This window comes from Alosa sapidissima, chromosome 15, assembly GCF_018492685.1.
Source record: "Alosa sapidissima isolate fAloSap1 chromosome 15, fAloSap1.pri, whole genome shotgun sequence".
In the NCBI taxonomy this organism is placed as follows: domain Eukaryota; kingdom Metazoa; phylum Chordata; class Actinopteri; order Clupeiformes; family Clupeidae; genus Alosa; species Alosa sapidissima.
The window spans coordinates 5,832,224-5,850,248 of NC_055971.1; the positions used below are offsets into that span (position 1 = coordinate 5,832,224).

The window sequence follows — 18,025 nt, forward strand, 5'->3', positions numbered from 1 at the left end:
ACATAGAAGCTTTGAGTGTTTGTTCTTATATAATTTATGGTAAACCCTAAAGACAAATAATCATAGTCACAAGCTGTGCAATTAATTGCAGCCTTCGCAATTTGCTAATTACATTAGTTGAAACTGCGATTTTGATTAAAAGAATGAATTTATGACTCATTAGGGCTCTGATGATTAGCAATAATGCTGTTTCGGGTACTTTATTATTTGAAATGCTGCAGGCAGATGGAGGAAATATAAGAAGGAGAGGAGTTAAACTGTTTTGTTGCCGTAGGCAATGCATCCCACATTTCCTATCTAATTCTATCAAGAGACTCCCCCTAAAGACTTGTAAGTGAGCCTGATGATGGGTTCCCCTAGGATTCCACACTACAGAGAGCATTCTCAACACTGGAAATCACAGTTATCATAGCACAACTGTCTTTACATCTTGGCTCAAGAGACTGCCTTATGTCTGCCTTATTTATGAGACAAAAAGGAAAGAGTAAATATTATTGATATTTAAAACATTGAACATTTGACATCAGATTAAAAACCCATAGACTGTAAAATAGACTGAAGAGCTAAACACCTAAAGTCAGCCCAGGCTTTCTCATTGCATTGCATTCCTGCACTGCAAACAACTGTGAAGGTCTACATTTCAGACCTCTGACTAGGAAAAGTGCAAAGGAACACCAGTCGGAGTTCCTACTTACAAAGTTAGGGCATATCGATTTACTCTAACTTTACTGCGATGTATTCTGTCAGCATTCACAGTATTCTGACATTACACATCAATGTATACCTATTATGTGGTCTGTTACTCCATGTGATGTTTTCCCTCCTCTATTTTATTCATGCATGCCAGAAGTCTGGACTGCTGACTGTCCAATTGTATTTTTACAAATAAAACAAATATCAGCTTGCCTCAGTCAGCCACGTGCTTTGTTTACATCTGGCATCAAAGATCATCTGAAAAGGGCGATTCCAATCTTATGCTGAAAAAGTGTAATGGTAGTTGGTTCTGGGACTTAAACATCATAGGACATTTTTTTTAAATGGAATCCTATGGGGGAAATAGCTAAAGTACCATGAACCAACTCTATTTTGTGAAACCAGTCAAGTCCTTTTCAATTAGACAAGCAACCCTATTTTCTTTGATATCTCTCCCACAGCTTAGTGAAATATCATCACACCTTCTAAGAAAAAATATTGTCTCGTGAAACCACTGACAGTTCTTCTCCATGTAAGTGGTATAATTGTTTATGCTTAGCTCAGGTTAGCAAATGCTCAGTGTGAACAGAGAATTGATATGATCGGTTCATAGTGGTAGAATGATCCAAGCTAAAACTAGTGTGATATGTCCGACTTCCCAGTTTTCTGCAACACTGCAATAATACCACTTTGTACTCTTTGAGGTGATAATGAGTAGTGTCAATGAATAAACTTGGCTTGGCTTCAACAGGCACATAGACATATGAATATCTATTGGTGGTATGGGTTAACAGTTAACCCATACCACCAATAGAGATTTATTGGTCCACCATGTTCAGTGGAAAGACTTTTGGATTTTTAGTTTTGGATTTAAGGGTGTATGATCTATGCTATGATGACCAAAATGGTCCTGTCACCTCTACAGTGCATGAAAATGCACTGCTCTGTTATCCGAAGTCGTCTTCTTCTTCTTCTTCTTCTTCTTCTTCTTCTTCTTCTTCTTCTTCTTCTTCTTCTTCCCACCAAATTTCTGCATCTAATTCAGCTTTAACCGTTTAACGTAGAAACTCTGTTAAAACTTTGTAACGTAGGTCTTGAAAAGGACACTTGAGGAAAGTATTTTTCACTGATTTGCACCTGTATCAAGTGACAGCTGCTCAACTAGGCCCCTCACAGAGCCAATTAACGACTTAGAATGCAATCAACTGTACCTGTGCTCTCTCACTGACTGCAGCAACTTCAATGGAACCTCTTCTCTGTGTCTCTCTCCATTGAACTAGATTGCTCACTTTTCTCTTCCCCACTTTCTTTCACTTCTTTTTTTTCACTTCATCCATTAAACTATCTGTCTATCAACATCCATTAAACTATCTACCTATGCACATATATTAATTCACTATTTAATAATTCAGCTATTTAAACTACTCAACTATTGAACTTTGCAGCCATTCCAAGTGTCAGTTGTCATCAACTATGACTCCCGCCAAATGTTTTCTCTGCCTAAAACTGTTTAAAAATAAAAGTCCTCACTACAATAATTCCCTATTAAATAATATAACAATTTAAACTATCCAACTGTTTAACTGGTCAGCCATTCAAACTGTCAGTTGTCATCAACTATGACTCCCACCAACTGTTTCCTCTGCCCACAATTGTTTCAAAATAAAAGTCCTCACTACAATAATTCCCCATTAAATAATTTAACCATTTAAACTACTCAAATATTTAACTATTCAGCCATTGCAACTGTCAGTTGTCATCAACTATGACTCCCATTTCCAGTGGCGCAAAAAGTGGGTATGCTTAGGGGCACAGCACCATGGGGGCGCCAAAGCGATGGTAAAAAAAATAAAATAATAATAATAATATATTTGGTACATTCTATATGTAGCTACTGTTGTACTTTTCTAAATAATTTCTGCATTTCCTCAATGTTAAATAACATTTTAGAGGACTAACAGGCTAAAGTCTCGCGCCCTATCTCATAAGATTCTATCATAGAATTTTGACATAGAAGAGGGAGTGGGGGCGCCGTGAGCGCTGAGTGAGCAGGTACGAGTAGTGAGTTTTCGTCTATGGAAAAAGATGGATACAGCAAAAAAGCTGTCGGGGGCTAAAAATAGAAAAAAAAGGGAAAATGAGATGGCATGTCAAGGGATGCGACAGTAGTTAATTAAGTGGATGGTGAAAAGCAACAGGTAGGATTTAAAGTGTGACGTCTGTGCTTGGAGGCACACGTTTCATGTTCACGTTATTCATGTTACCAGACTAACTAGCGTTTGCTAAGCATATGCCGATTGGAATAGCTTATTCCATTCAGATTCAGGTGGCTACCATGCTCATACTGCACTTTGAATGGCAAACTGCAAACAGAAATGTCACACTAGCAACAACTCATTACATGTTTCCATTTCTTAACAATGCCCCTGCCCATGGGGGTTCTTAACGCCCCTGCCCATTTCAACTGTCAGTTGTCATCAACTATGACTCCTCTGCCCACAACTGTTTCCAAATAAAAGTTTGTTTTGCATTTTATGTTAATGTATGTTTTGCTTTTTCATGCACATGTAATTTCCTCGAAATTAAATTTTATAGTTTATTTCCATCTTACGCACATAACAGATTTCTCCTGATTTTTATTATTTTCTGGTAGCGAAAAGATGGAAGCCTATCAGCCTATTTCCATATTCCCATCCACTTCAGACACAGGACATTTTTGCACTTTGACTTCCACGGGCAAAAGTACTGTTCTCTCAATTTGTCGTCACAAAATGCGTGGAGGCTGCAATTGCGTCATCAGGGGGATGGGGAAGATTCTCTGTTGTCACTCAAAGGAAGAAGCCTCTCCTCATGCCACAATGATGTTATCTGCCTCCTTTCTGGGGCTGAAATTAAACAGTCTGTCGTCGTAACGGATTATGAATTTTAAAAATGTGCGTCAGAAGGTTCAAACCCTGCCAACGAGTGTCCTCACTTCTCTGCCAGAAATGATTGGGCATGATGGCCGCTGCATGTAGCCATGCCTATGGGCTTATTATGCATGAGGCCTTTTCAGATCTAGTATGCCACACACAAATTACACCCATCCAGAGACAGATATCGCCAGGTGCTGGTTCCCCCCGATGCATGAAAACCCTTGCTATCTGGAGGAGTGACAACTTCCTCAGCAGGGGGCGCCGCTGGACGATGGATGCATCAACCACCCGGTGGGGTGAAATGGACAAAGTGAATGGACACTGGTCTCAAAAGCAGACCAGGTCACACATAAATGTGCTGGAGCTCTACGCTTGGGCCTCCCCTCGGAGTGGACACATTGGCACACTCACGGCAGGAGGCTCGCCTATATGCGTTCCCCCGAGTGAGGGAGGAGCAAAGATCTCTGATCCTGGTTGCCACGAGGTGCCCTAATCAGCCATGGTTCTGTGCAATCTGTCAATGGGGACGCTGTGGGATCTCCCTATGTGGCGGGACCTATTGACACAGATACGTGGTGCAGTGTGGCACCCCTAACCGGCACTGTGGAAACTGTGAGCTTGGCAGCTGAAAGGGACTTTTAGCGGCAGGCTTGTGTTATGTTGTGGTTGAAACCATCCATGTCATTTCGGCATTGGAGGTCCAGGTCACAATTGCTGGTTTCATGCTTTATAGCAGGGGTGAAATGGAACAGGACTGACCACTCCACTCTTTTTCTGCCCTGGGACATGGTGGTGGTGTTGCGTGAGCTGTCAGGGCCTCCCTTTGAGCCCCTTCAGTTTATAGACGTTAAAATTCTGTCTTAAAAATGGCTCTGCTTCTGGCTCTGGCATCTGCAGAGCGTGTGGGTGAGATACACACCCTCTCAGTTCATCAGTCCTGTATGTGTTTTTTCGGCTAGAGGGGTTGTGACCAGCTGTTTGTGTGTTATGGGGCCGCTTCAAAAGGCAAAGCCCTTTGCAAAGACAGGCTGGTGCACTGGATAGTGGAGGCTATAGGAATCACCTATCGGAACCAAGATAACCTCCAATGGATTTACAAGCAACCTTAACTAGGGGTGTGTCATCACCATGGTCCTCCACAGGGGCCTTTCTGTGAGCGAGATCTGTAGAGCAGCTGGATCCATCCACACCTTTGTTGTGTGCACAAGCACCTAAGAGTATGTCACATATGGCAATGCGCATTGCCCATACTGATATACAGCATAATGACAGATGTTTTCCCCCTTCCCTCTATGGCTCGGGGGTCATTGGGCTGACATGCCGCTGATCCTTTGTTTATGACAGCATACTAGTTTACTTAAAGCGATCCTTCTGCATCGCCACAGTCCTGTGCATGTTCAGATACCATCCTATTGAGTAATAGGTCACAGTTCCTGCAAAATGGAACATCTGGGATCAGTGTTCAGATCATACCATGAGCTTCAGGGGGTACAGCTATTTAGACTGGTGAAGTCACTCTCCATTTTATATAGGCTTACACACATGATTTCACACTTGTGGTTCATAGTCAATTTTCCTTTGAAATACAGGTCATATGAATGTGGCTGGCTGGCTGACAAGTTAAAAGAGACTAATCATACTAGCAATGCACCCTTCCCAAGTTATGGGAAGGGTTGAATTTAGGCAGGGGTAAACACTGTTTCAAGGTGCGCCCCGTGCGTAAAATTGCACGCCACAGTCAAAAGATATTTTTTGGTATAGCAGTGCAATGCAAACATGGAAATGCATACAGACCAATAGCACAGAAATGGCAAACATATGACTTAAATTTAAGACCCAGAATTGTTTACAGATGGGCTACAGAAAGTCTCCCGTTTAATAGCCAAGTTCACCTAGCCTAATACAAGGCCTGCCTTTGGTTCATTTGATTGAGCCTACCAAACATCAAGCAAATGAAAAAAAAATGACTTGTTCGACTTTTGTTCATGGTTGGAAAACAAATATCTTCACGTTGTTTAGCCTAGGCATTTCATGTAGCCTAGTGCATTGTGCGCCTGGTGTTATATCACAAAACATTTGTGCAGCAATACGCTTTTATGATCTCTAGAAATGCCAACGAGGAAAGACATTTCAGGTCCAATTGACTTATATGTTCACGTAACGTTGCAATTATGGGTGTATGGGCATTTGCTTAAAAAAGGTTGAGAACCACTAATCTACATGCAAAATTCCCTGATTATAAATGCAGATTCCTTCTTGTTGACATTAAGAATGAAATTGCACAAAATGATAAATCGCCTCATGGCAGTGAAATATTAGACCAGGGATGCACTATATGCGGCGCATAGGGGCGCAGCACCATGGGAGCGCCAAAGCGATGGTAAAAAAAATAAATATATATATATATATATTTGGTATTTTCTATATGTAGCTACTGCTGTCCGTTTCTAAATCATTTCAACATTTTTTCAATGTTAAATAACATTTTAGAGAACTAACAGGCTAGAGTAGGCACCCTATCTCATTAGATTCCATAATAGAATTTTTACATAGAAGAGGGAGTGGGGGCGCCGTGAGCGCTGAGCGAGCAGATAGGCCTACGAAACGTCTATGGAAATTGGAAAAAGATGGATACAGCAAAAAAAGCTGCTAAAAATAGAAAAAGAATGAGGGAAAAGGAGACGGCATGTCAAGGGATGCAACAGCAGTTAAATAAGTGGACGGTGACCTTTAAAGGTAGGATTTAAAGTGATGACGTCTGTGCTTGAAGGCTTGCAAATACAGTATTCATGTTAACAGACTAACTAGCCTTTGTTAAGCATAATGCCGATTGAAACATAGTCTATTCCATTCAGATAGCTATAGGTGGCTACCATGCTCATACTGCACTTTTAATGGCCAACTGCAAACAGAAATGTCACGCTAGCAGCATCTCATTAGGCCTACATGTTTCCATATCCTAACAATGAAGGCTCCTTGTAATAACTTAATATTGTGTTGTCAATGTGGTGCAAACAAACAAGGCTAGAGTAGGCCTATCAGCCTTATCCATTGTGAGCAATAGCTGCAAAAGGACATTATGAGAACCGTTTAGACTCTCTTAAAGTGACAATGCACCATTTATCAATACTTATCAAGTATAACATCAAGTTAAACAAAGTTATATATATATAAATATATATATATATTATTTCCCCATTAAGAAAATGTGCAGAGAAAAAACAACAGTGCCATTTAGCATAATCCATTTTACACAGTAAACAAACTGTATACATCCTGGCCTAATCCATTACATTTATGCACATCTCTTTTGTGCCGATGTCACACATAAGGTGGCCTTTCAGTTTATCATGTGGAATTTTATCATGTGATTTCTGATTGGAAATACAAAGCCATAGTGAGCATTGTTGTTTCTTCATAGAAAAATAGTCCTTCTATGACTTTATGGATAAAGATGTATGACCGTTACTTAGAGAGGTCTGGTTTGTGTGTGAATGGACCACTCTGCTCTAACAAAAGATCCTGGGCCCAGGGAATGCGCATGCATGAGCCAGTCAGGCAATGAGTGTCTCGTGCATAAATGAAAGCATATAATGTGGTATAAAGGAGCGTTGAGTTGACCAACTGATGGTTGTGTTTAAAATATTGGTATTAAAATAAGCTCACAGATTGTGCTAATTACCGGTAGCTTTAGTTTTAGTTTAGGCTTGGTGTTTTGCCCGTCATTTAAACTAGAAATGTGCTTAACTGAAATGAAAGTAGCTTAAAGCTGCACATGTCCGGTTTGAAACTTGCATGTTGTGGTCCTGTGTCTGATCAGACAAGCTATGTGAACCTCCATTGAGAACATTATCTGCATTGAACAATGTCATTCATGGCCAATGTGAAAGTCAGATATGTAAACTGATAATGGTCCATGTAATAATTTCAGTGCTATTGATTATCCATGACCCTTTTCCATGAATAGATGTACAAACTCATTGTGGGGTCAACAAAAAGGCCAAGTTACTCAATCAAACAGTATATCAAAAGGCTGAGAATATAGTTTGCAAAGCACTTGCTTTCTGAATATATAACATTGTGAATATGAGTAGCATATGCACTGTATTGTTATTTATACTGTAATGATTTAATTTTAAATTAATATTTGCTTAGATTTATAATGAAGTTTATAGCAGAGTGTATTACAGTTATTCAATTTGTGAACATAGTTTTATGATGCAACATTTTGAGTGATTGCTGAATATGACGTTATTAGTTTAACAGACATCCAAATAATTAATTGACCCTTGAGATCAGGGCGCAGACATTTTTAATCATGTTTACAGCTATACAGTAGAGGATTGGCAAGATTTTGCTATCCACAATATAATTAAAACAGTTGTTTGTGCCCACCTGGATAAAATAACAAAGCAAGAGTAAACATGTGGTAACAGCTTTATTTTGATCCATTCTAGTCTCACAGGTCAAAGCAACTGTTGCTAACTGATAATAACAATTTAAAAAAGGTCTCAGGGGTTGAGCTAAGCTGTTTGTGAACTTAAGGAAATCAACATCTTACGAAAGTTTTCATTCAGCAATTAAAACCTGCCCCGAGGTGTAGTTTTAATGATGGAAAGAGAGGAAACACAAGCACACAGCCTTAACTGCAGCGGGGGTAGAGGCACCAGTGGGGGATGCTGGCCCAGGCCGCTCAATTCTTTCTTGTTTTCTCATGTCCTTAGAGATGTGGCAGGTGTGTTGGAAACAGCTAAACATGTACTGACAGGAAACAGTTTCCCAATCACACGATGAAAGGGGAGCCTGGTGTAGTGGAGGGGAGGACTCAGGTGTCTCCTGGTTGTAATTACTTGCATCATTGTCTTAATTTTGTATTTACAAAGTAGGAAAATAATGTGCCCACCTTGTAATGAAAATGTCTGGGGAGGGAGTAAACAGAAATGTAGAAAGTACCTTAGATGTACTTAACTTAATACATTTTTAATAAAGTTAATATACACATATTTTCTGTTGGGCCTGTGTAACTTTTTCATGATCCAATACAAACTCAGCAAACATTGTAAATTATATTGCAATCATAATTTTACTGTCCTTCTCTCTCCAATAAAGAGATTTTATCATTATAATATTTGTGTTTTATCACATAACAGTTGAATGAGGCACATGGTACTCTCCATACAGAGGAGAATGAATATAACAAGATTATGATCGGGTCATTTTGCAATAGCAAATGGGCCTCAGAAGTATCTTCATTTTTGGAGGCTACAGATAAAGCTATTGTTTTATGATACATCAAATCTATGTTGTTGATGTATCTCTTCATATAATAGAAACATGTTTCACACCAAGTGTAATTAACTATTATTAGATAGATAGTTAGATAGATAGATAGATAGATAGATAGACAGATACTTTATTGATCCCTAGGGGAAATTCAAGGTCACAGTAGCATAAAGACAACATACACACACACATTCACTAACAGCAGAAAAAGTAATTATACTATAACAGGATTATACTTTATAAAACATTATACTTGTTTATTTATTGTTAAGCAGTGCTCTATTATTCAAACAATAGTGCACTATTATTGTTCTCATGCAAAATATGTATGTGGCATTCACAAAAGCAATTTGTTTGGAAATGAATCAATTATATTAATCAGAATTAAACTTTTCCATTGTGGTGGTGTGACGATAATGGGCCTACGTGGCTACATTGCTAGTTATATATCTCATCAGCAGATGGTGCTGGAGACCAGCATTCTGACAGCTCTCAAAGACAAATCCCCTCCTGCATCTACAGGCCCTGCAGTCAACTTAATTCAGTGTCAAAGTATCTTACAGTCAGCTTGTGAACCATAGGGAATGATTCTGGTGCCATGATTAAACATATATATTGTTTTATCTTGTAAAACAATTTCAAATTCCACAATATTGCATTATTCAGTAAAACATTTGATTATTAAGAAGTGTCAGCAATGATGCAAATGAACACATACTATTACTATACAATAAGACACAACAGCACAAAGAGATTTTGAGTGACTGCATAAGTTAATGGAAGAATTGAGAATTAATTAACACAATGTATTAAAGTTAGGAAGTTTAGGTTTGCAGTTAAGGTCATGCTCATGGTGTTAAATTAGGATATCGATTTTGTCTAGTTGATAAAATTAGCCTAGCTATACTTGCCCATCATTCAAATTAAGGCCTCTAGTCTCTTAAATGATCTTAGTGGGCTTTTTACTGATGATACCCAAGTGCTGTGCATTGTGTTGCAATTGTGTGTTTAGCATTCTTCATCATTGTTTCTTTAACTTAAAGCTTAAGTTAAAGTTGACTGATTTAGCAGATTTAGCAGACACTTTGATCCAAAGCAACATGGATGACGGGAATCAAACCCAGGTCGACCGATTATCAGTCGGTTACGTCACCGCTTCTCCACTATGCCCGCAAACTGTATTGATTGCTTGGTACTTAATTCAAGGAAACTTAATCGGAACTTAATTTAAATTAATTTAAGGGATTTAAATGCTAATCCATGCAATTGGCTGAACCGTTATCATTAAAAGTACAACCAGATAGATAGATAGATAGATACTTTATTGATCCCCAAGGGGAAATTCAAAATCAGCATCCATGGTCTAACAAATGTTAGTTTATATTTGCCATTCATAATTTATTGATGTGAATATAAAACATCAGAAACTTGCTCAAATTAATAGAAATCTTTGAGGATACAGAATATAATGGCAAATATTCCATCGGGCCAAAAGCCCAGGTTGCCAAATTGCTACAGTGTATTATGTCATATTGCACTAATGTGGGGTCAGCTAAGAAAGATATATTAAACATATTCAGAGATGACAGCACATTAAAGTTTTTTGCCCAATGAATAATAAGCCTGTTTAATACTGCTATTATGTCTTAACAGACTGAAGCACTGGTTTTAGCATCCAGATTATAACGTCCCTGTAATAATGAGCTCAATGCCACAGTCCACACTTATTTTGATATCTCAGGTTTTCCCATATTTGACCATATGGGAAAACCTGAGACCACCATGCCTGTCCAATAATAATAAAGCCAAAGACTTAGAACAAAGCCTAAAAAAGCCTAGGACACATTCTGAAGGACAATTGGATAATTCCCAAACATTGGTGGGAACATATGTTGGCCTACAGTGCGTGGCGGTTATGACCTTGACTCTGAGTAAGAATGCCTCTGAAGTCAGAGAGACTACTGGCCTGAGGCCTTTTGTGTCTGACCATGACAAAAACATTTTCACCTCATTTCTATGTAAAGTGCACACTGGTTTAGCATTACAAACATCCAGTGTTGAGTTGGAAGAAGGTTAAATATGAATTAAAATAAAGTACTCTAAAGGAATAATACGGTATAGAATGTTTTAAAGTTCAAAGTTCTATTTTCATGTCCATGTCTCATTTACCTAATTTGAACAGGGGTCATGCTCGACAAGTAGGCCTGAGTTGCTGTTTACAGTGAAGTGAGACAAACAGGTGAGGGACTGTGGGGACCAAGCTAAGGGCTGCTTCTTGATAGGCAGAGTGCTTTGAGAGTTTCCCTAGGAGGCTTTGACTCTGCCACAAGCTGCCAGATGGGCTCAGACTGAGAGGCAGTCACCTGGATGAAATTTAGCCTTCAAAACATGTAAACACCTGGCTCTTTAATTAAACCTCACCTGGCAAGAAAATAAATTTAAATGACATCTATGGGGCATACAATAGCAACACAGGTCCCAATCAAACCAAGCGTGAGAAATTAATTGTTTATTTTGAGTAACTGTCACAAGTAGTCTAACCTAATGTTTTTCCCAGAGCAAAGTGACAAACTAAGACAAAACAATTACAATAGGCTCACCAATTAAGTGATCTGAAAATACACACTGGTGAGACCAATTACTCTGGAAAAACACACAGCATGTCATCATTCTGATAACAATCTACGATGACGGAACATTGTGGTCAGATTTGTCGGACATGCTTTCAAACAAAGCATACATTACAAAAATGCCCTGTATGGACATGCCTGATGACCCACACCAACAGTACATGCACCCAAACAGAACATGCATACCGTAATATACTAACATACTAACAAAAAAACACATGAATGCACACATAGACATAACCACACAAACTCTCTCTCTCACACACACATACTTAGATATCTATAGATAATAGATATAGGGGATATTTCTCAACATAACAGTAAAAGTGAATGTAAAGATAGAATCATATGACACATTTGGCTTGGCCTTTACATAACCAGTCTAATGTCAATGGTCAGGTCAATGTCTTTGACCTTGCTTGTCAAGGGCTGCGTGACTATAGAGGGCACTGTCACTCTGCACACTTAATGTATCCAAAGATAACATCTCAAGAGACTGATGGAAGTGACCTTTTGGGTGGACACTAGCTTTATCCACAGTAACAGTATTTTAATTGCCATTAGCAAATCATGATGGCAATTACTGTCAAAGCAATTGCTGGGTTAATCAAGACCAAATCCACATTGTACATAATTGCTCTTCACTTAAGAATGATCTGCAATTGATAATTTGTACTATGAGATGAGGAACAATCCAAAGTGCTCAGGAATTGCAGAAAAAAATTGAAGGTGCTCTTTGGTGTAGGGAATACAATAGTCATCAGGCCTTCTTCAGGCAATATGTGCCGATATCTGTGACGGATACCCTGAAGAAGGCTATCTGTGCCAATATGTGTGGGTTGCTGCCCAGTTTATGTTTTCAAATGTGACATAGCCAAAATGTAAAATAAAGGCTTTTTATACATTTTTGGATACGAAGAGTGCCTTGGATTTCCTCCTTTTTCAAATGATAATTTGTACTGTTGAAAGAGGCAGGTCACCATGTTCATTGGGAATGGTAAATGGTCTTTACCTCTTGGTTTTTAAAAAATGAGGTTACAAGTAATCCACAGGGCTATATGAAATAAAAACAGCTATATGAAATAAAAAATGAAAATCTAATCTTTGTAAAATCAGAAAATATGATAGATATGAGTTGTAAAGGAGTTATCTATAGAGTGTAATAATGCACACCATTTTCATAGCAGGAGTGTGCCTAAATGATAAAACTGTCACATCTTGATAATATGATTTATGTGCATATTTATATAATTGCTTCTCAACTTTTCAATAACTTCAGGTAGTCACATATTTATATAGATGCAGTTGTTCTACTACTACAATTACTATTATTATTAATACTATGTTTATGTCCAAAGTGAATATTTATTATTATAATTGTATTATTATTATTATTATTATTATCATCATTATTATACAACAACAACAACAACAACAACAACAACAACAACAATAATAATAATAATAATAATAATAATAATAATAATAATAATAATAAACTGCACAGTAGCATAATTAATCTGATTTATAGTTTGGGAATAATGATTACCATCAAATATATGGATTATCAATTTAATACAACAAAATCATAATTAAATGTATAACTCAATAGTATTTCAGACTACATTACATTTATCTTATCTAATACTACTCTGGAAAGTTACGCCACCAGAAATGATTTTTTTGGTGACATACTGTACTACATCTCACGTGGAGAGTCCACTGTTTCTCTGATTCGCCCACACTCATATTCTCATACTCTGATGATGTCCATGTGTAACTATATAATGGATGTAATCAACAAAGTAATGGATTGTTACGATGACTGAACAGGCCACACATTTCTCAGGAATGTCTCTCTGCGCAGTGCTGCTGTTCTGCACCCTGTTAGCAAAGGCAGAGAAGCCTGTTTGCCGGCTGAGAGGGATTCCAGAGTTTCCTCTGCTGTCAAAGGACGGAGACGTGACCATTGGCGGAGCATTTTCCATTCACAGCAAAATCACACAGCCACAGTTAACCTTTACTAAAAGACCAGAACAACTTATGTGCTCTAGGTTTGTTAAATACTGGAATGGAAATATCTGTGTGTCTCTGAGTGTGCACGTGAGGACGCACCATGACTTCTATGCTAAAATTTGATAGCTATTTTTCCCCCATTTATTTTTCCCTAGCGTGAACCTCAGAGAATTCCGTTTTGCTCAGACTATGATTTTCACGATTGAGGAAATCAACAGAAGTGGAACTCTGCTTCCAAATGTCACCATCGGTTATAGGATCTATGACAACTGTGGTTCAACTCTGTCATCTATGAGGGCTGCCATGGCTCTAATGAATGGCCATGGACTCATAGCAGAGGAATCGTGTACGGGACAATCAGCTGTCCATGCTATTATAGGAGAATCAGAGTCCTCCTCAACTATTGTGCTTTCCAGAACAACCGGACCCTTCAAAATACCTGTGGTAATATCTATGTTATAATTGTAACAGTTTCAATGTGAAAAATACAGTATACATATTTGTTTTTAACTTTCCTTATTTTATTTATATATAAATATTTAAATTCATTTGTATCTGTCAGATCAGCCACTCTGCTACGTGTGAGTGTCTAAGCAGTAGAAAAGAGTTTCCCTCCTTCTTCAGAACCATAGCCAGCGACTACTACCAAAGCAGGGCCCTGGCTCAGCTGGTCAAACACTTTGGCTGGACCTGGGTGGGCGCAGTGAACAGTGACAGTGACTACGGCAACAATGGGATGGCAATATTTCTTGACGCTGCAGAGGAGGAGGGCATATGCGTGGAATACTCAGAAAAATTTCACAGAACAGAGCCTAATAAATTGCTAAAGGTTGTGGATGTTATCAGAGCGGGAACTGCCAAAGTGATAGTAGCATTTCTAGCCCATGTTGAGATGAATAATCTGCTGGAACAGCTCACTCTCCAAAACATAACCGGGTTACAAATGATTGGTGTTGAGGCCTGGATTACGGCTGACAGTCTGATTACCCCAACAAGCTTCAGCGTTTTGGGTGGGTCACTTGGCTTCGCGGTGGGGAAAGCCAACATAAGTGGCTTTAATGATTTTGTGATAAAACAGTTTTGGGAAACGTCTTTCCAGTGTCACAAGAATAACAGATCAGGAGATGAGAATCTGTGCAGTAAACATCAAGACCTTATTGAGTGGAGGCACTATAATGAGGATGTACCAGAACTTAGATATTCAAGCAACATCTATAAAGCCATTTATGCTATAGCACATTCTCTGCACAGCCTTCTACAATGCAAGGCCCATGTTGGATGTGACAAAGAATTGCAAACCGAGCCTTGGAAGGTACATCTACTATAGTACAAAAAAAAGCAAAGAAATAATGCTATGACTACACTTCAACTGCATACAAAAGTAGCATATCATGTCTCTTTTACCACAGGTGGTTGAGTCTCTGAAAAGAGTAAATTTCACTATAAAGACCAAGGAGCAGGTGTGGTTTGACAGTACAGGTGCGGCCGTAGCCAGGTATGAAGTGGTGAACTGGCATCAAGGGCCAGATGGAACAGTGCAATTTAAGCCTGTGGGCTACTATGATGCCTCACTGCCAGCAGGACGTCGCTTTGTCCTCAGTGAGGACACTGTAGTGTGGCCTGGGGGTTCAAAGCAGGTATGCTCATCAATCAAATAATAAAACATGATAAAAACCTAGTACGGTAATCCAAAGCGAATATTAAATGTAATGATAATGTAAAGAGAATGGCGTCCTCATATACAGCTGTCTGTCTTCAATCTTGCAGGCTGGCAAGGGCAGGGCTCAAATGACTTGGAGGTTACAGCTACATTGACTGTGTTAAAATGATTTCAATATGTGAAAATGATCTTAGAGTGATTGTGTGGCTATTCTATCATAATACGTTGGTATCTGAAATGTGATTTGTCACACAGAGGCCTGTGTCTGTGTGCAGTGAGAGCTGTCCTCCAGGCACCAGGAAGGCTGTACAGAAAGGCAGGCCTGTCTGCTGCTATGACTGTATACCATGTGGAGAAGGAGAGATCAGCAATGAAACAGGTAATTCAGAGACAAGGTATAGAATGCATAGAAACCTGGCCTGTGAGTCATTATGCATTCTCTTAACACTGTTCAGGATGCACTGTCTGAGCTCTGGTTTACATAACCCTTACCAATACTGCGGGTCAGCATCTCTAACCATAGTGATCATAATTCTCTTACAGATTCTAATAACTGCGAACTGTGCCCAGGACAATACTGGCCAAATCCTGGCAGAGATAAATGTGTATTAAAAGCTCTCGAGTTTCTCTTATTCACAGAGGTTATGGGAATAGTCTTAGTATTTTTTTCATTGTTTGGTGTCTTTTTAACTGTAATCACAGCCATTATTTTTATGTTAAAGATGGATACACCTATTGTTAGAGCCAATAACTCAGAGCTGAGCTTTTTACTGCTCTTCTCACTGACTCTGTGTTTCCTTTGTTCTCTTACTTTCATTGGTCGGCCCTCTGAGTGGTCCTGTATGTTGCGTCACACAGCGTTTGGGATCACCTTTGTTCTCTGCATCTCCTGTGTTCTGGGGAAAACAATAGTGGTGTTAATGGCCTTCAGAGCCACTCTTCCAGGCAGTAATGTCATGAAGTGGTTTGGGCCTCTGCAACAGAGACTCAGTGTTCTTGGCTTCACTCTCATACAAGTGCTTATATGTGTCCTGTGGTTAACTATATCTCCTCCATTCCCATACAAGAATATGAACCTTTTCAAAGACAAAATCATTCTTGAATGTGATGTGGGTTCAGCTATAGGATTCTGGGCAATATTAGGCTATATTGGACTCCTTGCACTCTTGTGTTTCATACTGGCTTTTCTAGCTCGTAAACTGCCTGATAACTTTAATGAGGCCAAATTCATCACATTTAGTATGTTGATATTCTGTGCAGTCTGGATCACTTTCATTCCTGCTTACGTCAGCTCTCCTGGGAAATTTACTGTAGCTGTGGAGATATTTGCTATTTTGGCATCTAGTTTTGGTTTATTGTTTTGTATATTTGCTCCAAAGTGTTATATTATTCTAGTACGGCCTGAATTAAACACAAAGAAGCATATGATGGGTAAAATGCCTTCTAAGTCTCTGTAGTACACATAATAAATGGTGAATACACATGTTAAAATGCATTTCATATATTTTATTTCATACAGGAGGTTGATTGTGATGAATGATTTTGTGTAACATATGTAATAAAATATGAGCTTCAATATGACTCCAAAGTTTCAGCACTTCCACCCATACACAAGTAAAACATTAAGAAGCAATTGATTCTATGGCAAAAAATCCATTAATGATAAAAATAGATCATACACTGAGAAGCACTTTACCGTTACAAAACCCAAAACCTTCTATTGCATTTAATATAAAAAAAACATGTGTGTGAACAGTAGTTTCTACTACTAAGAGGAAGGGCAAGAGTATATAGCCTGCTATACAAGAGGAAGACTGCTTATTAGAACAAAAAAGTATTATCTGCAAAGATTAGAATAATATCAATTCATTCTTTAGGTTTAGAACTATGTGATGACACATGTAAATATTGCTGCAACTAACAATAAACAACAATTAACAATAATTCATCTGTCAATTATTATTTTTTAATTATACCACTGCTTGAATTTCCTATTGTGATATTGAAAAATGTTTATCAGTGTTTCCTAAAGCCCAAGATGACATTTTGAGATGTCTTGTTTTATCCACACCCCAAATATATTAAGCTTAGTTCAAGTTGCAATCAGAGCATTTACGCTTAAAAAAAATTACTCAAACTAATCTATTGATTATCAAAATAGTAAATTTCATTGACAACTGATTGATTGACAGTATACTAAATATTTAATCAAGCGGCGATTGCGGGGTCCAAGCAGATTCACAACAGTTCACACCAATTTAGGGTATGTCATCAAATAGGGCCAAGTATCACATTTTCATGTCAAGCGCTTCTAGATGTGTGTCAGTTGGAGATTCCCCTATGGATGGAATATCATGAAATTCAATTTGCATATAAGGAATGTTTGGTCATGATTGGACCTTCTAGAGTAGTTGTAGTAGTGTGCACGTCCCCACCGGTCAGGTGCAGGGAAAATGGCACTAGAACTCAAAAAGGATGAGATGCCCGCACTTTGCTAAAAACTCCCATACATTTATTATGTGCTGCAACGTTTTGACCCGGCTGGGTCTTCCTCAGGCAAATGTCATTCAGCAGTGGCTCAAGCGTATAAACCTGCTCAGCTGATCATTCATCAGCTGAGCCCATTCACACTAATTACCAAGGCCTTGAAAGCCTAAGTATCACCTTATCCATCACACATGTGTCACCACATAAGACAAGTAGTGATGAAAATACATATACAGTTACCCCACAAAAAAACAAAGAAATAGAAAAAGACTCCATGGCTCGCAAAGTAAAAAAAAAATACATTGTATGTTACCTTATCCCACAATGACATAATTTCACAC

General features: G+C 38.6%; 1 protein-coding gene across 1 annotated transcript; it reads left to right on the forward strand.

Annotated features, from left to right (window-relative positions):
* The first annotated feature begins 13,549 nt into the window (after positions 1 to 13,549).
* Positions 13,550 to 16,654, forward strand: LOC121684163 (extracellular calcium-sensing receptor-like). Its single transcript, XM_042064125.1, has 6 exons — positions 13,550 to 13,575; positions 13,693 to 13,981; positions 14,100 to 14,849; positions 14,947 to 15,174; positions 15,453 to 15,576; positions 15,741 to 16,654. Exons 1-6 carry the CDS (start codon positions 13,565 to 13,567, stop codon positions 16,652 to 16,654), a joined length of 2,316 nt encoding a protein of 771 aa, XP_041920059.1. The 5' UTR covers positions 13,550 to 13,564.
* The last annotated feature ends 1,371 nt before the right edge of the window (positions 16,655 to 18,025 follow it).

Coding starts and splice junctions, on each gene's coding strand:
- LOC121684163 (XM_042064125.1), top strand. Junction 13,982..14,099: donor GACCCTTCAAAATACCTGTG/GTAATATCTATG, acceptor TGTATCTGTCAG/ATCAGCCACTCTGCTACGTG. Junction 15,175..15,452: donor GGCCTGGGGGTTCAAAGCAG/GTATGCTCATCA, acceptor TTTGTCACACAG/AGGCCTGTGTCTGTGTGCAG.